Here is a 22340-nt window from a genome sequence, read left to right on the forward strand (position 1 = left end):
GCCTTGTCTCATATTCTAATCCTTCTTACTCTTATACTCATTCTTTGCTTTTTTAAATAATCTGTCCAAATTTCTGATCTATAGCCATTTATGCAGAATCATAATTTTTCTTTTTATATTTGACACTTAACTGATCTCCAACTTATTTTGTTAACCACAAATGGTAAATCTTCCCCTTAAAATTTTATATCCCCATTGGAATATACCTAATCTGTGCATTCAGAAGTATTTCACTAAATGTCTTCCAACACTTTTTTCTCTTGACCTAATTCTTGACCTTCTCTTGACCTTTTTTCTCAGAACCTAATTTTCAGATTCACTTTAAATAGCTCTGCCTTTGTGTCCACGTAATTGCCCTTATTTATGTTTCTAAAACTAGTCTTGGACCCACTCCTCCCTCCTTCAAATTAAATGTAAAATTCAATCATATTACAGTGCCCCAGAATGCCTTCACTTTGAGATCATTAATTAATCCTAACTCATTGCCAAACCAGATCGAATATAGCCTTCTCACGATTGATTCCAGAACATGCCAGTTCAAGAAGCTACCCTAGAAACATTCCATGAACACCTACTTGATGCTATATTTGCCCATTTGATTTTTCCAGTGGGTTTAAACCTGTCACGATTATTTGCTGTACACTTCTAACAAGCTCCCATTAATTAGTCCTTTATACTCCATTCTACTATGTGATTGCTGCTAGCGTACATAACAGTAATGATTTTCTGCCTTTTTCATTTCTCAGTTTGAACTAGAGTGCTTAGACTTGCTCATTTCCCAAACTCTATTTTGTACTAGTACTATCATTATTTAAGAGAAGAATCCCTCCAGCTTTTCCTCACTACCTGTTCTTCCTAAATTCCTTGTACCCATCAATATTCAGATTCAAAGCAATTTCATCCTTCAGCCTTGTCTATCAGATCATACTAATTTATTTCTACTTGCAATATCTGTTTTATTCTGAATGCTGCATGCATTCTAATACAGAGCCTTTAATTTTGCCCTTTTAATTACTTTGGTAATTGCAAGTCTTCTATGCTGCTTCCATTTCTGGAAGTTGTCAGAGCTTTGTCAAAATCTTTTCAATTGATGAACTGTTTCCTCATTAAATATTATTTTTTGAAATTCTACAAAGGCATTGATAAAATATATAATAATACAAAGTTGCTGCAGAGGCACAGTGCACACAACCATACCAAAAGAATTGTTTTTTTGATTTCTCTTGAGATTAGATTGCTGCAGAGAATTGAGATGCATTTTGTTCTGATTTTTTTAGCCATCCAGAAGTCTGGAATAGGCTTGATGAGCACAAATAGTCCTTTCCTATCAGCCAATTTTGTGTGTCACAAATATTATTAAAATACATAACGAACCAATGATGGAACATCAATATTTTCTGTTAACTTAGCATTAAAAGATTTACTATTCCTCTTTGCTTCTATTTATACAAGTACTGTCCATTATAAAAATCATTTGACACCTTTCCATACAAATTAAAGGGACCTACAGAGAACAATTTCTCTAACATGGTCAACTGTTCAGAAAGGTAAAATTAAAAGCAATGATTGACAGAAATTGATTAAGAATGCATTGAAACAGCAACTAGAGTATTCAAAGGGTAATGTAAATGAAGGAGCTATACACATTGCAACCTTGGAATCCAGCAAAATGTCAGCAATATCAATATAGAACAAAAAAAATTGCATGCCAAGTGCAATTGAAATTATAAGACCATAGGGGTAAATTTCCTTAGGGTTTCATCTGCGTAGTTGAAGTATCTTAAGCAAAACCCAATTGACATATATATGTGACAAGTGCATAAGGAATTTACCTTGAATGATATGTGAAAACAAGTAGTGACAAAGGTTTTTCAGTTTGAATAGTATAAATGATCTCAGAGTGAAAGAGCTCCTGGGCATTATAATATGATTGAATTTTACATTTAATTTGAGGGAGAGAAGAATGGGTCCAAGACTAGTTTTATAAACATAAACAAGAACAATTGTGTGGACTTAAAGGCAGAGCTAACTGAAGTGAACCAGAAAACCAGGTTCTGTGGTAGGTCAAGAGAGTTGGCATTGGCAGACATTTAGAGGGGTATTTCTTAAAGCACAGAATGGATATATTCCAATGAGAATAAAAGGTTTTAAGAGGGAGATTTGCCATTTGTGGTTAACAAAATAAATTAAAGATCAGTTAAGTATGAAATATAAAAGGAAAGCACATGATTATGCAAAACTGGTTTGCAGGTCAGAAGATTGGAGAGATTATTTTATAAAGTAAAGAATGAGTGTAAGATTACAAAGGATTAGAATATAAAATCAAGCTACTTAGAAATATTTTTAAAATAGTAAGAGTTCTGAAAGACAATTATAAAGGAAACAAAGTGAACATGGTCCTGTAGTAAATGAGTCTGTGGAATTAGTAATGGCAAATAAAGAGATGTACTGACAGGAATTTTGCAGCAGTCTTCACCACAAAGGACAGTGACTACATTTCACAATAGCTCATTGGAATGTAAAGTGCTTTAGGACATCCTATGAGCTCTCCCTCATTCTTCTGAACTGTAGTGAATATAGTCCTAATCAATCTGGTCAGTCCCTATACATCTGTCTCGTCATCCTTGTTTTTCCATAGCTTTGATTCTCTTTTTTTTACTCTAAACTGTCTGTAGGCAATGTTTGTACTGCAGCAGATGGTACACCAGTTCAGTGGAATTTTTTCTCACATTCAGCTGGCAAAAGTACATTGCTTTTACATAGATGCCATTGAAACACTTGGCTAATTACTTTTCAGGTGACAGTGATGCTTCTAAAATCTTTGCTCTTGCATCATATATGTAACCGTTGACAGCCACCAGAACCCTCTCCATCTGTCATGTCAACCTGCCTTCTTCAATATTAGACCACCAAAGTTAATTAACCTTCTTAGAAATTGGGCTGAATTTTGTCAATTTATGGTTTCTGTTGAACGAGATTCATGGCGTCCAGCCTTCCAGGCCCATGGGGACTTTTCTTCATCAATCCTTCGTTCTTGGTCTCATTTATCATGCAAACAGTTTCAACGGTGCCTGTCTTATGGATTTCTGCTGCAGGAGAGGTGCATTTTCTCTTGCTGCTTGTGGCATATTTGAATCCCAACTCTACTGCACTTCAGACACTGCAAACCAAGAACTGCCTTTCACACTCTGGTCCTGCACTTTTATCACAAGGGGAATGGCCAGAAAGCAAGTTAGCTCATCAGTTTCCTCGCAGGAATCTGGAAGTGCTGGTTGATGGGATGGTGGAGAGGAGATCAGTGCTCTATCCTGCAGACTGGAAAATGAAGCGATGCCACTAGACCCAGACAAACTGGACCACAATACTAACTTGGGTCAGTGCAGTTTCTGTGTGAAATGCAATATATAACAGTGCGGGAAGAGACTTAATGATCTTCCATCTTCCACAAAGTCAGGAGCCATTGTCTTCCCTCTGCTATCATGTACTCACAATGCCACCACTCTGACTCTGTCATTGTACACACCTCTCATCAAGGCTCACAAGAGTACAACTCTCTTATAGCTGCATACATCATGTCTGCTGAACAGCTCTCACTTACCTCATTTTCTTAAACTATCGACCTCACTTACTGTCACCTCAATTAGTAGGGACACCTGCTATCATTCCTGCTCATTCATCATCATTGAATATCCTTTTAGCCACTTCCATCATTATCCCTCTCTTTGTCTCATTGTAGGAAGAATTGGCCCACCTTCTGGATTCTCCATAGCACCCTGAAGGATGTATCTGGACCCCCCACCGGACCAGCCGCATTTTGCCTGCAGGGCTGACAGTGGTCCAATCACTGATTGGATTCTGATTGACCCTTTGACTGTGGCAATACTCCTGATGGACTGGTCTGACTTAATCCAATTCTGATTGTTCCCTTTTGATCTTGAAACATGGCCATTTGATTGAAGTACATGCAATGCCGTTGCTACATAAAATGCTGGCAGATACTGAAGCTGTGACATTGACATATCCCAGGGCCATACAGTAATATATCCACCCTTTAACTGTCAGTGATCTGACAATGATAAAGTGTCTGCCTTTTCCTCTGTGCTAAAAACAATGTAAGTCACAGAGGCTGTGAGCCTCCGGTAAGCAGGTCTCCAAGTAATTAAGCCACCAAGTGCTAAGAAATGAATCTATAGCAGCAAAATAGGTCCTGTCCAAATGCATAATATGTGTGTGAGTCCCTGCAAGTAAAGTGACCTAGAAGTAGTATGCAAGTTGCTGGTATTCCTGATCTCCAAACTGAAATTCTGAAGGCTAAAGAGCAGACATGATGATGTGGTGAGGCTAGGGGTTTGCTGATGCACTCATATATGGATGCAAGGCAGATGACAAAACTGTTGTGGAGCATGCAGAGATATGTGGTGAAGACAGAGTTGGATTAGGGCCTGGAAAAACAATTCATGAGCGGTTGCTGCTGTCAGGTAACCATTCTGATCTTCATTTTGGTGTCAGACCTCCTGGGCAGTGCCCTGCTATTCTTGAAATCATCTCAAATGTAAAAAAATTGATTAAAATTGTTCAATTTTACATAAACAGATAAGTCTAATTCAGAGATTTTATTACTAACAATAAAATCACAGCCAATGTCAAGAAAGAAGCATAAATTGCTAACTTATAACTCTACAATTTAAATACGACCCACTTCTGCTCCTTGGAGCAAAAATCGCCAGTTTGGTGAGTTGATTCCTTCGATTCCCTTCCAATTTGTTTTGATTCTTTGTTGAGGATGTGAGATTGTGAATATATTGATTTTTAACTTATCATTTGTTGGTAGGAGATTTATCCTCTCAATGTCTTTGAAGGTAGCATTTCCCCTTTTCCTTTTCCTTTCAAGAAAGGAAATGCAGAGATGGAGAGAATAACTAACTCCTTGTAATTTTCTTCTCCAATCACAGAAAGGAAAGAAAAAGAGAAGCATTTGGATGCTTCCTTTTCTCACAAGCTGGATGTTTCTACAATATTGTCTAAGCACAAAGCTGTAGCCACTTTCCCAGGAACCAGTCAAGAAGTTGTTACTATGCTGAGCACTTATAGAGTCATAGAATCATAGAGATGTACAGCACAGAAACAAACCCTTTGGTCTAACATGTCCATGCCGACCAGATATCCCAACCCAACCTAATCCCACCTGCCAGCAACCGGCCCATATCCCTCCAAACCCTTCCTATTCATATACCCAACCAAATGCCTCTTAAATATTGCAATTGTACCAGCCTCCACCACTTACATATAGAAATGGTCCTGCCTGAAAAACCAGTCAAATGTCTATCACTGGGCAAAACTGTCCTGATTACACACCCATGGAGCTAAGGTATCTATTATCCTGCTTTTGATTGTTTGAATGAGGCAACACCATCCATAAAAATGAGACTGTTGGACTACTAATGAGATGGATGTATGGAAATTAGGTCATCGGTGCCCTTTTGTGACATTCTCAATTCAGTGTTTAAACCTTAAGGAGAAAGTTGGAAATTCTTTTCTTAATGTTGACATACTGCATTTTTCCTTTTTGCTATATTTTCACACATTTCTTGCAATTGCTCATCCATCCATTGATTTGAAAACTATGATTGTTGTGAATTCGTATTTATACCCTTCTGTGCTCTATTCATCTCAAAATTCGTTTACGCTGGAAGTGCAATACATAATTATACAGTAAGTGCCATTGAGCACTTGTGAAAGATGACAAAAGTCTAGCTACTGAACTCATTTAAGGATAGAATAAAAATGTTTGAAAGTTAGAAAAAGGAACAATGGAGGAGCAGGGTGAAATCAGGTTCACAAACAGAAATAATGCAAAGAAAAGTAATATTCGATTGAGAGTCAGCAAAATAACAGATGGAATAAATGTTGCAATTCAAAAAACAAGAAAAGGAAACAAAAGGAGCAAGCTGATAGATGTCCTTTTAAGATCCTGAATGGTTTACATTGACAAAAGCCTGATTTTCTATAAAGTTGGAAAGACCGTGTATGTAATCCAGTCCAGAATCCAGACATCTGACCTCTCAATCCAGCATTCAGTTTTGTTGGGGCATTTAGGTGTTGGGGATGTAGGAATGGTTTGGTGGGGAGAGCATAGGGAGTAGCTGAAAGGAACAGGACAGGAAATACTTTACTCATTATTAATTTGCAAAGGCTGCAGCAGATTTAAAAGTGCAGAGTAATTTTGATCACCAGGACATGTGGAAAAATAACTCGTGATCTTTAGACATTTGAAGGAATGGTCTAAGCCTACCAAATTTCATTGCAAACTAAGGATCCCGTTTGAGAAAGGTTAGGCACTCCTTTGGAATTGTTAAAAGTAGACATGAGTCTAAAAATGACCACAGTTTGATTAGATTCCCTACACTGTGGAAACAGGTCCTTTGGCCCAACTAAGTCCACATCAACCCTCTGAAGAGCAACCCACGCAGACCCATTCCCCTACATTCACCCCTGACTAATGTACCAAACACCACAGACAATTTAGCATGGCTAATTCTCCTAACCTGCACATCTTTGGACTGTGGGAGGAAACTGGAGTGTCCCCACACAGGCATAGGGAGAATGTGCAAACTCCATACAGACAGTTGCCCGAGGTGGGAATTGAACCCAGGTCCCTGATGCTGTGAGGCAGCAGTGCTAACCACTGAGTCATTGTGCTGCCATCTTTGGAACAGTCAAATTGTTTAAGTACCTTGCCCATTAAAATTTTGAAACAAACCAACCAGCTGAAGAAAACATTAGTGCTTGCAATTTCAAAAGATGTTTAACGACATAAGCCTCAAGTGTTCTTTTAAAATTAGTACTGTTTGGCTATTTCCAAAACCTATAATTAACACAGTGGGGTCCCGTAAATCCACAGTTTGATTGACAGTTGAGAGAGGTTATAAAGTGATTAGCTTATGTTTTTGAAACTGTAGTTTATGACTCCAATTGTGTCTATATGGCTAGCATAGATGAGTTAAAAGGAAACTAGACAAATACATGATGGAGAAATCAATTGAAGGATATGTTGATGGGTTAGATGAATAAAAGGAGGCTTACATGGCATGTCACAATCCTAATGGGAGAATTGTGCTGGAAATGCAGCCTGAACATTCCATGAGCTGTCACAAATGTACAAATGACCAACTGAATCACTAAAATGGTTAATTTACCTGAGTTTGAGCGCTGTCTAAGATAACAAAAGTGATGATCACCTTATTGGGACTGTATTATAGACCTCCTAATAGTCAGTGGGAAATTGAGAAACAAACTTGTAAGGAGATCTCAGCTATCTGGAAGAATAATAGTGTGGTTATGGTAGAGGATTTTAACTTTCCAAACATAGACTGGGACTGCCGTAGTATTAAGGGTTTAGATGGAGAGGAATTTGTTAAGTGTGTACAAGAAAATTTTCTGATTCAGTATGTGGATGTACTTACTAGAGAAGGTGCAAAACTTGACCTACTCCCGGGAAATAAGGCAGGGCACCTGGGAAATAAGGCAAGGCAGGTGACTGAGGTATCAGTCGGGGAGCACTTCGGGGCCAGCGACCATAATTCTATTAGATTTAAAATAGTGACGGAAAAGGATAGACCAGATCTAAAAGTTGAAGTTCTAAATTGGAGAAAGGCCAATTTTGATGGTAGTAGGCAAGAACTTTCAAAAGCTGATTGGGGGCAGATGTTCACAGGTAAAGGGACGGCTGGAAAATGGGAAGCCTTCAGAAATGGGATAACGAGACTCCAGAGAAAGTGTATTCCTGTGAGGATGACAGGGAAGGCTGGTAGGTATAGGGAACGCTGGATGATTAAAGAAATTGAGGGTTTGCTTAAGAAAAAGAAGGAAGCATATGTCAGGTATAGACAGGACAGATCGAGTGAATCCTTAGAAAAGTATAAAGGCAGTAGGAGTATACTTAAGATGGAAATCAGGAGGGCAAAAAGGGGACATGAGATAGCTTTGGCAAATAGAATTAAGGATTTTCACAAATACATTAAGGACCAAAGGTAACTAGGGAGAGAATAGGGCCCCTCAAAGATCAGCAAGGCGGCCTTTATGTGGAGCCGCAGGAGATGGGGTCGATACTAACCGAATATTTTGCATCAATATTTACTGTGGAAACGGATATGGAAGATATAGAAAGTAGCAAAATAGATGGTGACATCTTGCAAAATGTCCATATTACAGAGGAAGAAGTGCTGGATGTCTTGAAATGCATAAAGGTGGATAAATCCCCTAGAACTCTGTGGGAAGCTAGAGAGGTGCTTGCTGGGCCTCTTGCTGAGATATTTGTATCATCGATAGTCACAGATGAGGTGCCGGAAGACTGGAGGTTGGCTAACGTGGTGCCACTCTTTAAGAAGGGTAGTAAGGAGATGTCAGGGAACTATACACCAGTGAACCTGACGTCGGTGGTGGGCAAGTTGTTGGAGGGAATCCTGAGGGAAAGGCAAGGACTGATTAGGGATGGTCAACATAGCTTTGTGTGTGGGAAATCATGTCTCATAAACTTGACTGAGTTTTTTGAAAAAGTGACATAGAGGACTGATGAGGGCAGAGCGTTAGATGTGATCTATATGGACTTCAGGAAGGCGTTCAACCAGGTTCCCCATGGGAGACTGGTTAGCAAGGTTAGATCTCACGGAATAAAGGGAGAACTAGTCATTTGGATACAAAACTGGCTCAAAGGTAGAAGACAGAGGGTGGTGGTGGAGGGTTGTTTTTCAGACTGGAGGCCTGTGACCAGTGGAGTGCCACAAGGATCGGTGCTGGGTCCTCTAAGAGGTACAGTTAGTAAGTTTGCAGATGACACCAAAATTGGAGGTGTAGCGGACAGCGAAGAAGGTTACCTCAGATTACAACAGGATCTTGACCAGATGGGCCAATGGGCTGAGAAGTGGCAGATGGAGTTTAATTCAGATAAATGCGAGGTGCTGCATTTTGGGAAAGCAAATCTTAGCAGGACTTATACACTTAATTGTAAGGTCCTAGGGAGTGTTGCTGAACAAAGAGACCTTGGAGTGCAGGTTCATAGCTCTTTGAAAGTGGAGTCGCAGATAGATAGGATAGTGAAGAAGGCGTTTGATATGCTTTCCTTTATTGGTCAGAATATTGAGGACAGGAGTTGGGACATCATGTTACAGCTATACAGGACTGGTGAGGCCACTTTTAGAATACTGCTTTCTGTTCTGGTTGTCCTGCTATAGCAAGGATGTTATTAATTTGACAAAGGTGCAGAAAAAGATTTACAAGGATGTTACTGGGACTGGAGGGTTTGAGTTTAGAAGGAGAGGCTGGATAGACTAGGCCATTTTTCCCTAGAATGTAGGAGGTTGAGAGCTGATCTTACAGGAGTTTATAAAATCATGAGAGACATAGTTAGGATGAATAGCAGAGGCCTTTTCCCTAAGGTAAGGGAGTTCAAAATTAGTGGGTGTAGGTTTGAGATGAGAGAGGAAAGTTTTAAAAGGGACCTAAGGGGAATGTTTTCACATACAGGGTAGTGCACATATAGAATCAACAGCAAGAGGAAGTGGTAGAGGCAGTTAAAGGACATTTGGAAATGTACACGGATAGGAAGGGTTTAGAGTGATGTGAGCCAAATGTAGGCAAATGGGGCTAGTTTAGATGGGAAACTTGGTCAACATGCATGAACTGGATTGAAGGGTCTATTTTCATGCTGTAGGACTCTATGTGTCTGAGTTTTGTGGGCAATGGTGAGAAATATGGAAAGATACAAAAATGGAAACATTAGAATCTTGCATTAAGAAAAGTAATTCCAACTTCTTTCTTAATGTTCAAACAGCAACTTCAAAATCTTACTCATGAGTGAAGACTAACTTATTCCTATGTATTTGCACCTCAATAATAATTCAACTTGCCAAATTTTTATGTAATTTCCAATTCTCCTCTTTTTCTCTGAGAAACTAATATTACAAATGCTGAGCATGGAAATTACCATAGAATCCATAGGCCAGATTGGCAGTCACAGCCTGGATGAGGTGATCATGGATTGTCATCAAGGTAACTTCTTAGAGCAGAACTTACGGGAACCAGCCAGAAATCAGGGTATTTAGAATTCGTATTATGTGAAATGACAGGATGAATTAATGAATTTGGAGGAAAGACACTCCTAGATAGCAGTGAGTAAAATATGGTTGAAGTTTACATCCAGTTTGAAAGGAATCGGACTGGAGCTAAGATTGTATTTAAACTTCAAAAAGAGCACTATGTGGACACATAAACTGAGCTAGCTAAAGTGAACTGGCATACCAGGATAAAGGATAGATCAATGGAGACACAATGGCAACATTTAAGAGGACATATTTAAGAATACTCAGAATGAAAATATTCCTACCATGAAGGAAAATTCTAAAGTGAAGACCCACTATCTGTAGTTAACTAAAGAAATTAGGGAAAGCATCAACCTTAAGAAAATGAATACAACTGTGTCAAGACAATTGGAAAGTCAGATGTTTGGTCAGATTACAAGGAAAAAATAGCAGCAAATAGCTAAAACTATAGCTAGGAACATTAAAATGGATAGCTAGAGTTTCTGTAGTTATTTAATAAGGAGAAGGTGAAATACTGTGAGTGTTGGTGCTAGCAAGTGAGAATGCAAAGCTTGTATAGATAAGGAGGAAATAGCAGATGTAGTGAACAAATATTTTGCTTCTATTTTCATTATAGAGGATAGAAAAAAAAACTATAGCTAGAACTCATGCTGAGTTCTAGAAAGAGAGAAAGGACCTTACTGAAGTTACAACCACAAGGCAAACTCTACTGTGCACACTGGTGACACAGAAGGCTGGATCCAGAAAAAAAAAATCATCATATAGTCTTAAAATAAGTTGCTAATGAAGTAGTTGATGCATTAGATGTTAGTTCTTCAAACTTCATCGGACTGGAAAGTAGCAAAACTAACCCCTCTATTCAAGATGGAAGGGAGGCAGTCAATTTAAAATAACATAGTCCAGTTAGTTTGAAGTCTGTCTTGGGAAAATAACATCAAAGAGATTAAAGCTGCCCACATAGAAAAACTCAAGGTAAATGGTAATGCTCAGCACTGTTTTGTTAAAGGAAAATCTTGTTTAAACAATTTATTGGAATTCTTTAGAAACAGGGGAACAGGAGGAGGCCATTCAGTCCCTCGAGCCTATTCTAACATTCAATGAGATCATGGCTGGTCTGTAGCATAACTCCATTTACATGCCCTGGGCCCATGCCTTCGCATAACAAAAATTTGTCAATCGCAGATTTAAAATTAAAAACTGTTCCATCATCCATTGTCATTTGTGGAAGAGTTCCAAGATTTTGAAGGACGAACGTGTGTTATGGATAAAGGAGAGTCCTTAAAAGTATGGTACTTTACTTTTCAAAAGGTATTTCATAAGATGCCACATAAAGTATTATTGCAGAAGATAGAAGCTCATGGTATAGAGGAACGTTTGTCTGTTTGGTAGCATGAGATGTGGGAAGTCCTGTAGGGAGTCTGTGCTGGTCACTCAATATTTTACAATTTATCTCATCGACATGGATGAGGAGAGTGAAGGTATGAAGGCTAAAATCATACACAACACATAAATAGGTAGGAAAGCAGGCTGTGCAGATCTGTAAGGAGGCTGCAGATGATGTAGATAGGTTCAGTGAGTGAGAAAACATGCAGCAGATAGAGGATGATATGGGAAAATATGAAGTTGTTCACTTTGGCAGGGAGAATGAAAGAACAAAATGTTACTCAAACAGAAAATAATGGCAGAATACTGTGCTGCAGAGGGATTTAGGTGTTGTCGTACATGAAAAATAGTTTATACAGTTAGAGTACATAATTGCGAAGATGAATGGGATATTATAAGTGGACTTGAGCATGAAAACATGGATATTATACCTCAGTTATACAGAGCATTTGTCAGACCACATCTTGAATATTGTGGGCGGTTGTGGTCTGCTTACTTAAGGAATGTTGCAAACGCTTTCGAAGCAGTTTAGAAAAGGTTCACTAGATTAATATTTGGAATGAATAGATTGTCTTAGGATTTGAGGTTGGTATTATATTCACTGGAGTTTAGATGAGTGAGAAGTGTTGATTGAAGCATATAACATCTTGCAGTTCTGAAGAAAAGCCACATCAGACTCAAAATGTTAGCTCTGTTAAGCAGCATTTTCTGGTTTCACTTAGCCCATCAAGCCTGCTCCACCATTTAATTAGATCATGGCTAATCATCTGCCATTATGCCATTTTCCAAAATTACTTCCGTATCTATTCATATCAGCAGTCTCCATAAATCTATCGATTTCTGTCTTGAACATGCTCAGTGATTGAACTTCCACAGTTCTCTGGGGTAGGAAATTTCAAAGACTCACCAAGTAAAATAGTTTCTTCTCATCTCTGTCTGTAATGTTGAGATAATTATCCTGAGATAATTATCCTGAGATAATTATTCTGAGGTAATAACCCTTAGTTTTAAACTCACCAGCCTGTCATGCCCGAGAAGAATTTTGTAAATTTCAATAAGTTCACACTTCCTTGTTAAAACTCTCAGGAATACAGACCCTCAATCTCTCTTCAAAGAGCAATCCTGCCATCCCATTGCATCGACAACTATCACATTGTTGAAAGGGTGCTTATTACAAATTTGAATTGTTGAGTTTAATATGCACATCCAACACAAATGATTGGGAGGTTGAAGGTGAGATGCTAGTTACATGAGGCAAGTAGAGATGTAGGGTATACTCATCAACAAGTTATAACAATTTGCAACTCATGGTGTATCTTTCATTGACCTGAACATGCTGACTGATCTGTATGTTAATAATGGTTTGAGTTGTGAGCCTGCTATTATTTGTCCAGTAATATTTGACCCCATATCATTAATTGAAGAATAAATCATATGGGGAGGTGACAGCCTGCTGATATTATCACTAGACTGTCAGTCTAGAAACTCAGATAGTGTTCTGAGGACCTGGTTTCAAATCCCACCATAGCAACTGGTGGAGTTTGAATTCAATTTTGAAAATTCTGGAATTAAAAATGTAATGATGACTACAGGTCCATTGTTCAAAAAGTCCCATCTGGTTCACTAATGTCCTTTAGGGAGGGAAACTGCCATCCTTACGTAGTCTGGCCTACATGTGACTCCAAACCCACAGCAATGTGGTTAACTTTTAACTACCCTCTGGGCAAGTAGGGATGGATAATAAATGCTGATCTAGCTAGCAACACCCTCATCCCATGAATTAAATTTTTAAAAAGTCTATTTGGGGCTCACCCCAATTTTCACCTAAAACATAGGATGGGTAAAACTGCAGCAAATAAACTGTTTCATGTTTTTAATCACTTGTCATTCAGTTCTATTTCCAATCTTGCTTAGTCTTATTTCTATGAACCTGCTTCTCCATGTGCCCTCTTCCATTCTTTGCTCAGTTCTTCCCTTTCCTTGGACCTCTGCCTCTTGCCTTTTTCATTATTGCTTTTATTCTACTAATTTAGTTCCATTTCACTTCTTTTCTTCATCATTTATCATATACTTTCTTCCAAATCTCATTTTTAGCTCTCTTACATCCTCTCAGTTTTGTTCCTCTGATTTCTTACCTTGTTCTTTATTTCATGCTTTTTCATACTGTTATTTTCACTTCACTTCCCGCAGCATTGTAGTCATCACATAGAGAGGATTGTGAGGTGGATGAAAGATCTACATGGCTCTTCACTTACCAAGAAAGATTATGATAAACAAAAGCAGAAATTGCCAGGAAAACTCAGCAGGACTGACAGCATCTGTGGAGAGAAAGCAGAGTTAATGTGTTGGGTCTTGTAACCCTTTTTCAGAATGGAAGGCTTTCAAATGAACATGGGGAATGGAATTTTCAAGAAGGAATAATTCAGAAGCAAAGTAAGAAATACATTTTGGAGTGGAACTTTGACCTTATTGCACCTATGTTCTGGGTGTGAAATGAATGGAATCGGGGTAAATTTTGGAAGCGATGCTCCAATGTAGATTTGAATGACCTCCCTTCCAATTTTGGATCAGGCTATTTAATATGTCTCCCTGGCAGTGTCCCAAGATAAGCAGCGAGCAAATTTCATAGTTAAGTGTAAGAATCCAGGTACTTCTCAGAGAGCTCTTGAGCTGGCAGCCTACATCAATTGGTCTTTTAGCAGTTCTCTCGTAACTGCTCAAAAACGTCCAGTTTTAGACACCAAAATATCAGATATTTTCATTGGTTTTAATATTAGCAAAATACTAAATTCAAACTTGATTGGAGTTTGGTATCTTGGAGCATAATTTAAACTGATTGGCCAAATTTGAATTTGTTTTTGTCTCATGGCAATCCAGCTACTGCTAGCTGTTTTGACTAAATGTTACATTGTTACCTTTTTCAGAACACTTTGTGCTGTCAGGCAGGCCTTGCTAGCTTTTCAACTCTCTTAAAGGTACAGAACCTCTGTATCTTCACAATAGTATGTGTTGGTTTACTAAAAATATTTCTTGTAATGATGACATGGCCTGTCAAATTATTATTTAAATTTACCATCAATCATTTGATTTTTAATTGGTAGTGCTGGATGTTGCCCAATTATACCTCATAAATGTGGCAAAGCTCTAGATATAGTGAAATCTTTTCCTCCACAATAGGTTCAGGAACAAAAGAAACTATCTTGAAGTTATAGCATGGCTGTTTGCTACACACATCAGGAAATGTATACTTTACACAGAGGGTAATGGAAATCATAAAATGATACAATGCAGATGGGTGCCATTTGTAACAGCTTTATAGCCGGTCATATTGTCCTGCTGTTCCTACACATTTTCTCTTTTCAAGGAAATAAATCTCTATTAAAATGCAAATCCCAATCCTTTCTGGATTTATCATCGACGTTAAAGTCAAAGAATGTTGTTTAATGCATTCCATCACCCTCTCCAGTCTAGAGGCTGTTCCCTAAAAGACCATAGCTACTAGATGAATTGAGACTTTCAAGACTGACCGTGATATATTTTTGGTAGGCTTGGGTATTAAGGGTTATGGAGCTAAAGCTGATAAATGGATTTAAGGGACAGATCATTCATTATTTGTCTGAATGTTGCAAAAAAACTTGAGAGGCTAAATGGCTTACTTTTGTTCCTCTGCTTGTCAGATGTGTCAGGGAATAGTGTGAATAATAGAGAAAACCAGAGAGAGTGGGAAAGAAAGTGCACAGCTTCAGTAAATAATTTAAAATGTTTAAAAATAATCCCAATAAGTAAAAGGAAGCAAAACAATTATATTGGTTAGAGTAAGCACAAAGAAATAGAAACAAAATTGAAAGTGTGAAATGTTGTGACCGGAGTGCAAACAGATTAAAAATTTACCAGTCAGTGCCTGTAATCGACTTGCCAATTGTACCTGTGAATTATTAATCAAATCAGCAATGGATGATGAAGGCGCCATGTTACTAAGGTGTCAAAAGAATTGATTTCAAATTCTGAATCCAGGCAGAATGTCACTTTTTCAGAGTGCTATAAAAAGTTATGATAGCTTTTACTGACACTTGTGTGATCTGATTCCCAGCAAGTTTAGAAACTGTGGAAACATTGCTGGAAATGCAGAGTAAATCAGACAGTAATTATAAAAAGGAACAATAAGAGGCTTTTAAAAATTTATTCATTGATGTGGGCATTATTAGCTGGGCTAGAATTTATTGCTCACCTCTAATTGCCATTGAGAAGGTGGAGGTGAGTTGACCTCCTTCAACTGCTGCGACCTTGAGATATAGGAAATCATTAGTTCTTCCAAGAAGGGAGTTACAGGATTTTGACCCAGCGATAGCAAAGGAATTGGTGAAGTAGTTCAAAGTCAGGAAAGTCTGTGGTTTGGTAGGGAGCTTGCAGATCATGGTGTTTTCCTGGATCTGTTCTCATTGTCATTCTTAATGGTAGAGAAGTGGGTTCGGAAGATGATATTGGAGGAATCTTGTTGAGTTATAGATTCATACAGCATGGAAACGTCCAAAAAAGTGCTGCAGTGCATCTTGCAGATGTTGTGCACTGCTGCCAGAATGTGCTGGAAGTGGAGGGAATGAATATATAAGGATGTTGGATACGATGCTATAATTAGGCAAACTGCTTTGTCCTGGTTGGTTTTGAGTATTATTGGAGCTGCAGCCACTCAGGCAAGTGAAGAGCATTCCATCATACTTCTGCTTTGTGCCCTATAATGGTGGACAGGCTTCAGGTAGATGGGAGTGAGCCATTCATTGCAAATTTCTAGCTCCTGATTGCTTTTTTAGCTACAGAATATATATAGCTGAACTAGTTTAGTTCATGTTTAACTGAAATACCCAGCATATTTTTATTGGTTATTCAACAATGATAATGGTGTAGTATAGTATAGGTTCCATTTGATAAGGTGTACCTTTGATACAGTTTCATGGTATCATATTTGTCATGTCTGAGTATAAAGATTCTTGCCTTGCCTTCAGTCACACTCTCTGTGTAATGAGTAGTCTTCAGTCAATCAACTACGTGTATATGATATAGAGTAACTTGAGTAAACACTGAATCCAGACTTTATCTATAGATCTGTGATATTAGAGCAGTGTAAATAATTGACTTTGTTAATAAACTCTAAAGTATCTGATTAGAAAAGAACACAAGCTTCATGATATATGTAATACAGACTATCATGCAGAAAACCACAAAGAGATGCCATGATTATCAAGAGAAAGATAATCATAATCTTTCATGAGATAGAGTCATGGAATCATACAGCATGGAAAAAAGACCCTTTGGTCCAACTTGTCCATGCTGACCAGACATTCCAATATAACTTAGTCCCATTTTCCAACACAGTTAGTTTTGCGATAACATGCATTTCTTCAATGTGAATTGGCTGTAGCATTATTTGTACAATGAGAACTTTCCTAACTGTATTGGCTATAATGCAATTCTGGATCCATTTGTTTAAATTGTGCTGCAATTACATGATTTTTTAAAACACGGGATCGCAAGGGAATGGAACTATCCCATTATATGAAAACAAACTGCATTTGGCCCATATCCCTCCAAACCCTGCCTATTCAGATACCTACTCAGATGCCTTTTAAATGTTACAATTGTAACAGCCTCCACCACTTCCTCTGGCAGCTCATTCCATACATGCACCACTCTCTGCTTGAAAAGATTATCCCTCAGGTCATTTTTAAATCTTTCCCCTCTCACTTTAAATCTATGCCCTCTAGCTTGGACCCCCCCTTCATCCTATCCATGCCCGTCATGACTTTATAAAACTTTATAAAGTCATCCCTCAGTGTTAGATTTTCTGGGAAAAAGGCCCCAGCCTATTCAGCCTCTCCCCATAGTACAAACCCTCCAACTATAGCAACATCCTTGTAAATCTTTTCTGGACCTTCTTAAGCTAACAACATCCTTCCAATAGGAGGGTGACCAGAATTGTATGAAGATTGTCATTTTCTGGCACTTGCGTGGTGCAAATGCTATTAGCTACTCATTAGCCCAAGCTAAGGGGGCAGATTCACTTCCTTCTTCCAAATTACTAATATATATTGTAAACAGTTGCAGTCCCAGCACTGATCCCTGTGGAACTCTACTGGTCGCAGGTCACCAACCTGAAAAAGAACTACTTATCCCCATTTGTGGTGTCCTGCCCATCAGCCAATTGTCTGTCTATGCTAATATACTACATCCAACACTACGAGCTCTCATGGCTTAGTCTTTTGTGAGGAAACTTGTTGAATGCCTTCTGGAAGTCAAATACAACACATCCAGTGGATCCTCTCTATTCAGTCTGGTTGAGATTTCCTCAAAAAAATTCAGTTTTAATCAGACACAATTTCTGTTTCATGAAGCCATGCTGATTCTGCAATATTAGGTTATGAATTTCTGAATGCTCCACTATTACTTCCTTAGTAATTGATTCCAGTACTTTTCCAACAATAGACTTAAGATTAATTGGCTAATTAGTTACCTGCTTTTTGCCTTCCTCCCATTTTGAATAGGACTGTTACTTTCGCAGTTTCCCAAACCTCTGGTACTTCTCAAGAATCCAAGGGGTTTTTCAAATTACAATGAATGCATCTACTATCTCTGTAGCTACCTTGTTTAGAATCCTAAGATGCAAGAGATCGGGACCAAGGGAGGCTCAAATGTTGCTGAACATTATGTACTCATCAGTGAATATCCCCATTTCTGACCTTATAATGGAGGGAAGCTCATTGATAAAGCAGCTGACGATGGTTTGGCAGAGGACACAACCTGAGGAAATCCTTTATTGGTGGTGGTCGGCAAACTGTTGGAGGGAAATCTGAGGGATAGGATTTACTTGTATTTGAGTAGGCAAGGACTGATTAGGGATAGTCAACATGGCTTTGTGCGTGGGAAATCATGTCTCACTAACTTGACTGAGTTTATGAAGAAGTAACGAAGAGGAGTGATGATGGCAGAACGGTGAACTTGATCTGTATGAACTTCAGTAAGGCGTTCGACAAGGTTTCTCATGGTAGACTACTTAGCAAGTTAGGTCTCATGGAATACAGGGAGAACTAACCATTTGGATACAGAACTGACTCAAAGAGTCAGGGGGGGTGTGGTGGAGAGTTGCTTTTCAGACTGGAGGCCTGTGAAGAGTAGTGTGCCACAAGGATTGTTGCTGGGTCCACTGCTTTTCGTCATTTATATAAATGATTTGGATGTGAATGTAGGAAGTATAGTGAGTAAGTTTACAGATGATACTAAAATTAGACATGCAGTAGGCGGCAAAGAAAGTTACGTCAGAGTACAATGGGATCTTGATCAGATGGGCCAATGCGCTGAGGAGTGGCAGATGGTGTTTAATTTAGATAAATGTGAGGTGCAGCATTTTGGAAAGGCAAATCAGGGCAGCAGGTCAGACAGCATCTGAGGAGCAGCAGAATTAATGAGGTGCTTAAGCCCAAAATGTTGCTTCTCCTGCTCTTCAGATGCTGCCTGAAGTGTGATGGCATGGGGGGGTTGGTTAACTCAGTGGCTGGATGGCAGGTTTGTGACGCAGAGTGATACCAATAACATGGGTTCAATTCCCACACCAGCTGAGGTTACCATGAAGGACTTTTCTTCTGAACCTCTTCCCTCACCTGAGGTGTGGTGACCCTCAAGTTAAACCATCATCCATCATCTATCTCTAATGGCCTTTGATCTGACAGGACTATAGCAACTCTAGCTTTTAACTTGTAAACTCTCTTCCTCAATCTTCATTTCTTTCTCCATGCCATTGTCTCTTCCCTCTCTATTCCCTTTTCATTCACTGTCATTCAGGCCTTGTTTTTCCTTTTACTGTATCTTCCCCTCTCCTGTGCCTCTCTCCATTTCCTTCTTAATATTTTCACCACATGTCTTTCTTTTCCAATGTCATCGGGTAGACTATTGATTGATATTTAAAGGTTTGATCAATTTACATAATCTTTCTAAAGCATTTAATAACCATAAAGGAAGTTATTTAAATTTTAAGGAATACAGGACATGGAGAATTTTTATTTGACCATCAGCTTAAATGAAGATTTCAGTGGAGAATCTCATGAAAAGTTTCTTACTTCTGCCCTGAAATACTTGCACTGGGATATTCATGCTGCTATTTATATTTAGCACACTTTTCTTAAAGAATAACAGCATCATTATGGAAATGAAAAAAAAATTAAAACTGGTGTTAGATCTCCATTAAAATGACCTCAAAACCATCTGTTTTGAAATGCGTGACATCGACATCAAGTGATTCAGTCTCAGATTTTGCTTTCCTTCCCAGAGGTGAAGCTCTAGGGCTCTGCTTCACATCTGCCTTTGACTGAGGGATTGTTGGACAAGATGGTTGTTCTTTTTATGTGGGAGACATAACACTGAGTGCATCTGTTCTTCTTGTCACACTTCCCTAGGTTATCTAGATTTTTAGTGTTTATGTGAGTTTACAGACTTGGACACAAGAATTTAAAGGAATTAAAGGAGTGAAAATATTTTATCCTTAATAGTTGAATATTTGCAGAGCGCAAAGGTGAATATATTGGATCACTGAAACTTGAACTCTGACATGTTTGCAATGTGAGTTATCAACATCTTCATTCAGTTCAGCAGAAGTCATTAAGTATTAATTCATTATTAATTGTATAGTAACTTACCTATAAGATGATTTCTAATTAAAACTGAATCCCTCCTGGCAAAGATTTTTGAAGTTTATGAGAACAGATGTCTTTGGATGTTCTTGTGAGTAGAAATTCAATTAGTAGCCAGTTGTCTTCTGACTTCAACAATCTGAAATCAGTTTCCTAATGATTTTTCTCTTGTTTTCTGCATTTAGGCCTCATCAGTGCTAACTACACATCAGTTTGAAATGATGGCAAATTCAACAGAGCGAAATGAATCTCTCAGCAACCTAACAGACATCTTTGATACTGAAAGAGGGAGCTCTTACAAAACAGTTGAAGTGGTCTTCATTGTAATTGTGGCCGGATCTTTAAGCTTGGTGACCATCATTGGAAACATTCTAGTCATGGTTTCTATCAAAGTAAACAGACATTTACAAACTATTAACAACTATTTTATTTTCAGTTTAGCCTGTGCTGATTTGATTATTGGGGTATTCTCTATGAACCTATACACCATTTACATTGTAATTGGCTACTGGCCTATGGGCCCTGTAGTATGTGATTTATGGCTTGCTCTAGATTATGTTGTCAGTAATGCCTCTGTCATGAATCTCCTTATCATCAGCTTTGACCGGTACTTCTGTGTAACAAAGCCCCTTAGTTACCCCGTGAAGAGAACAACTAAGATGGCAGGTATGATGATCGCAGCTGCTTGGGTGCTGTCCTTTATCCTGTGGGCTCCTGCTATTCTCTTCTGGCAGTTCATCGTAGGGGGGCGAACGGTTAGTGAGGGTGAATGTTATGTACAGTTCTTCTCAAATCCAGCTGTCACTTTTGGCACTGCTATAGCTGCCTTTTATCTTCCCGTTATTATAATGACGATTTTGTATGTACATATATCTCGCGCCAGCAAGAGTCGAATTAAGAAGGATAAAAAGGAAACAGAATCAAACAAGGGCACCATTTCTCCTAGTCTAGTAAAAGGCAAAATAATAAAACCAAATAATAACAACATAACAAATGCTCCTGATGGGTTGCCACACTGCAAAATGCAAAATGGTAAAATAACTGGTGATGTAACAACTGATAATTGTGGCCCAGGAGAGGAGAAGGAGCTCTCCAATGAGTCAACTTCACTCAGTGTGGTCCCATCAAACCAGAAGGAGGAAGGAGTGATCCAAGAGAGCAGAAACATCTCTACTACGCAAAGCCGTTTCAAGATGGACAACTCCAAACTCTCTTGCATAAAGATAGTCAGCAATTCTCAAAAAAGTGACTACTGTAGCACCACAGTAGAAATAGTGCCAGGTAGCAGCAGCAAGAATGGGAATGACAGAGAGATCAGAACAGCTCATAAGATCATTAAAATGACTAAAACCCCGGCAAAGAAAAAGAAGGTGGCTGTAACCCGAGAGAAAAAGGTGACTAGAACCATCCTAGCTATTCTCTTGGCATTTATCATCACCTGGACCCCATATAATGTCATGGTGCTCATTAACACCTTCTGTTCAATCTGTGTCCCCAACACAGTCTGGACTATTGGATACTGGCTCTGTTACATCAACAGTACAATCAACCCAGCCTGTTACGCACTGTGTAATACTACCTTCAAGAAAACCTTCAAACACCTTCTCTTGTGTCAGTACAAGAACATAGGTGCAACTAGATAAAAACAACTATAAGCACAACTTTATGAACATTTTATACATATTGAGGAAGTTACTTTCATATTGTACATCCAGAAATATATGTATTGTGTTAATTGTGACAGATTATGATCAAGTAGACTCCTATATATAATATTGAAAGCACATTTGAATTATATCCATTGAACATATAATGTCTGTTGTAAATCAAGAGTGTGCTGATTATTAGAATGTATTTATGAATGAGCTAAAAGATAAATTGGGCCAAATTTAAACATCATAAAATATATCTATAACATATTCAGTTACAAGTTCTGACTTTTGCAACATTACTCAGTATAAAAAGTATTAAAGCTTTATATTAGTGTAAAGTAATTTTCTTAGTTTCTTCAAATCAAACACAGGAAGCACCATGTGGATTGTACGTCTCCTCTGTTTCCATCTTTGAAAGAATCTATTTGATTTGTTTAGATCCTAACTCATTCATTATTTTGAAAAGTACATTTGAAGACAGAAAACAATTTCCACTTTAAACAGTAAATGGTTTTCTTGACTTTCTACTCAGT

The 22340-nt window shown here is 38.4% G+C and overlaps 1 protein-coding gene across 2 annotated transcripts in view; it reads left to right on the forward strand.

Moving 5' to 3' along the window:
- Positions 1 to 21892, forward strand: part of chrm2a (cholinergic receptor, muscarinic 2a) — a 76464-nt gene extending 54572 nt beyond the window's left edge. For both annotated transcript variants that reach the window (XM_060839381.1, XM_060839382.1), the window contains exon 4: positions 20341 to 21892. In XM_060839381.1, coding sequence (XP_060695364.1) covers positions 20374 to 21798 — 1425 coding nt within the window. In that variant the 5' untranslated portion in view covers positions 20341 to 20373 and the 3' untranslated portion in view covers positions 21799 to 21892. The remainder of the gene's footprint in view (positions 1 to 20340) is intronic.
- The last annotated feature ends 448 nt before the right edge of the window (positions 21893 to 22340 follow it).

This window comes from Hemiscyllium ocellatum, chromosome 19 (assembly GCF_020745735.1).
Source record: "Hemiscyllium ocellatum isolate sHemOce1 chromosome 19, sHemOce1.pat.X.cur, whole genome shotgun sequence".
NCBI lineage: Eukaryota > Metazoa > Chordata > Chondrichthyes > Orectolobiformes > Hemiscylliidae > Hemiscyllium > Hemiscyllium ocellatum.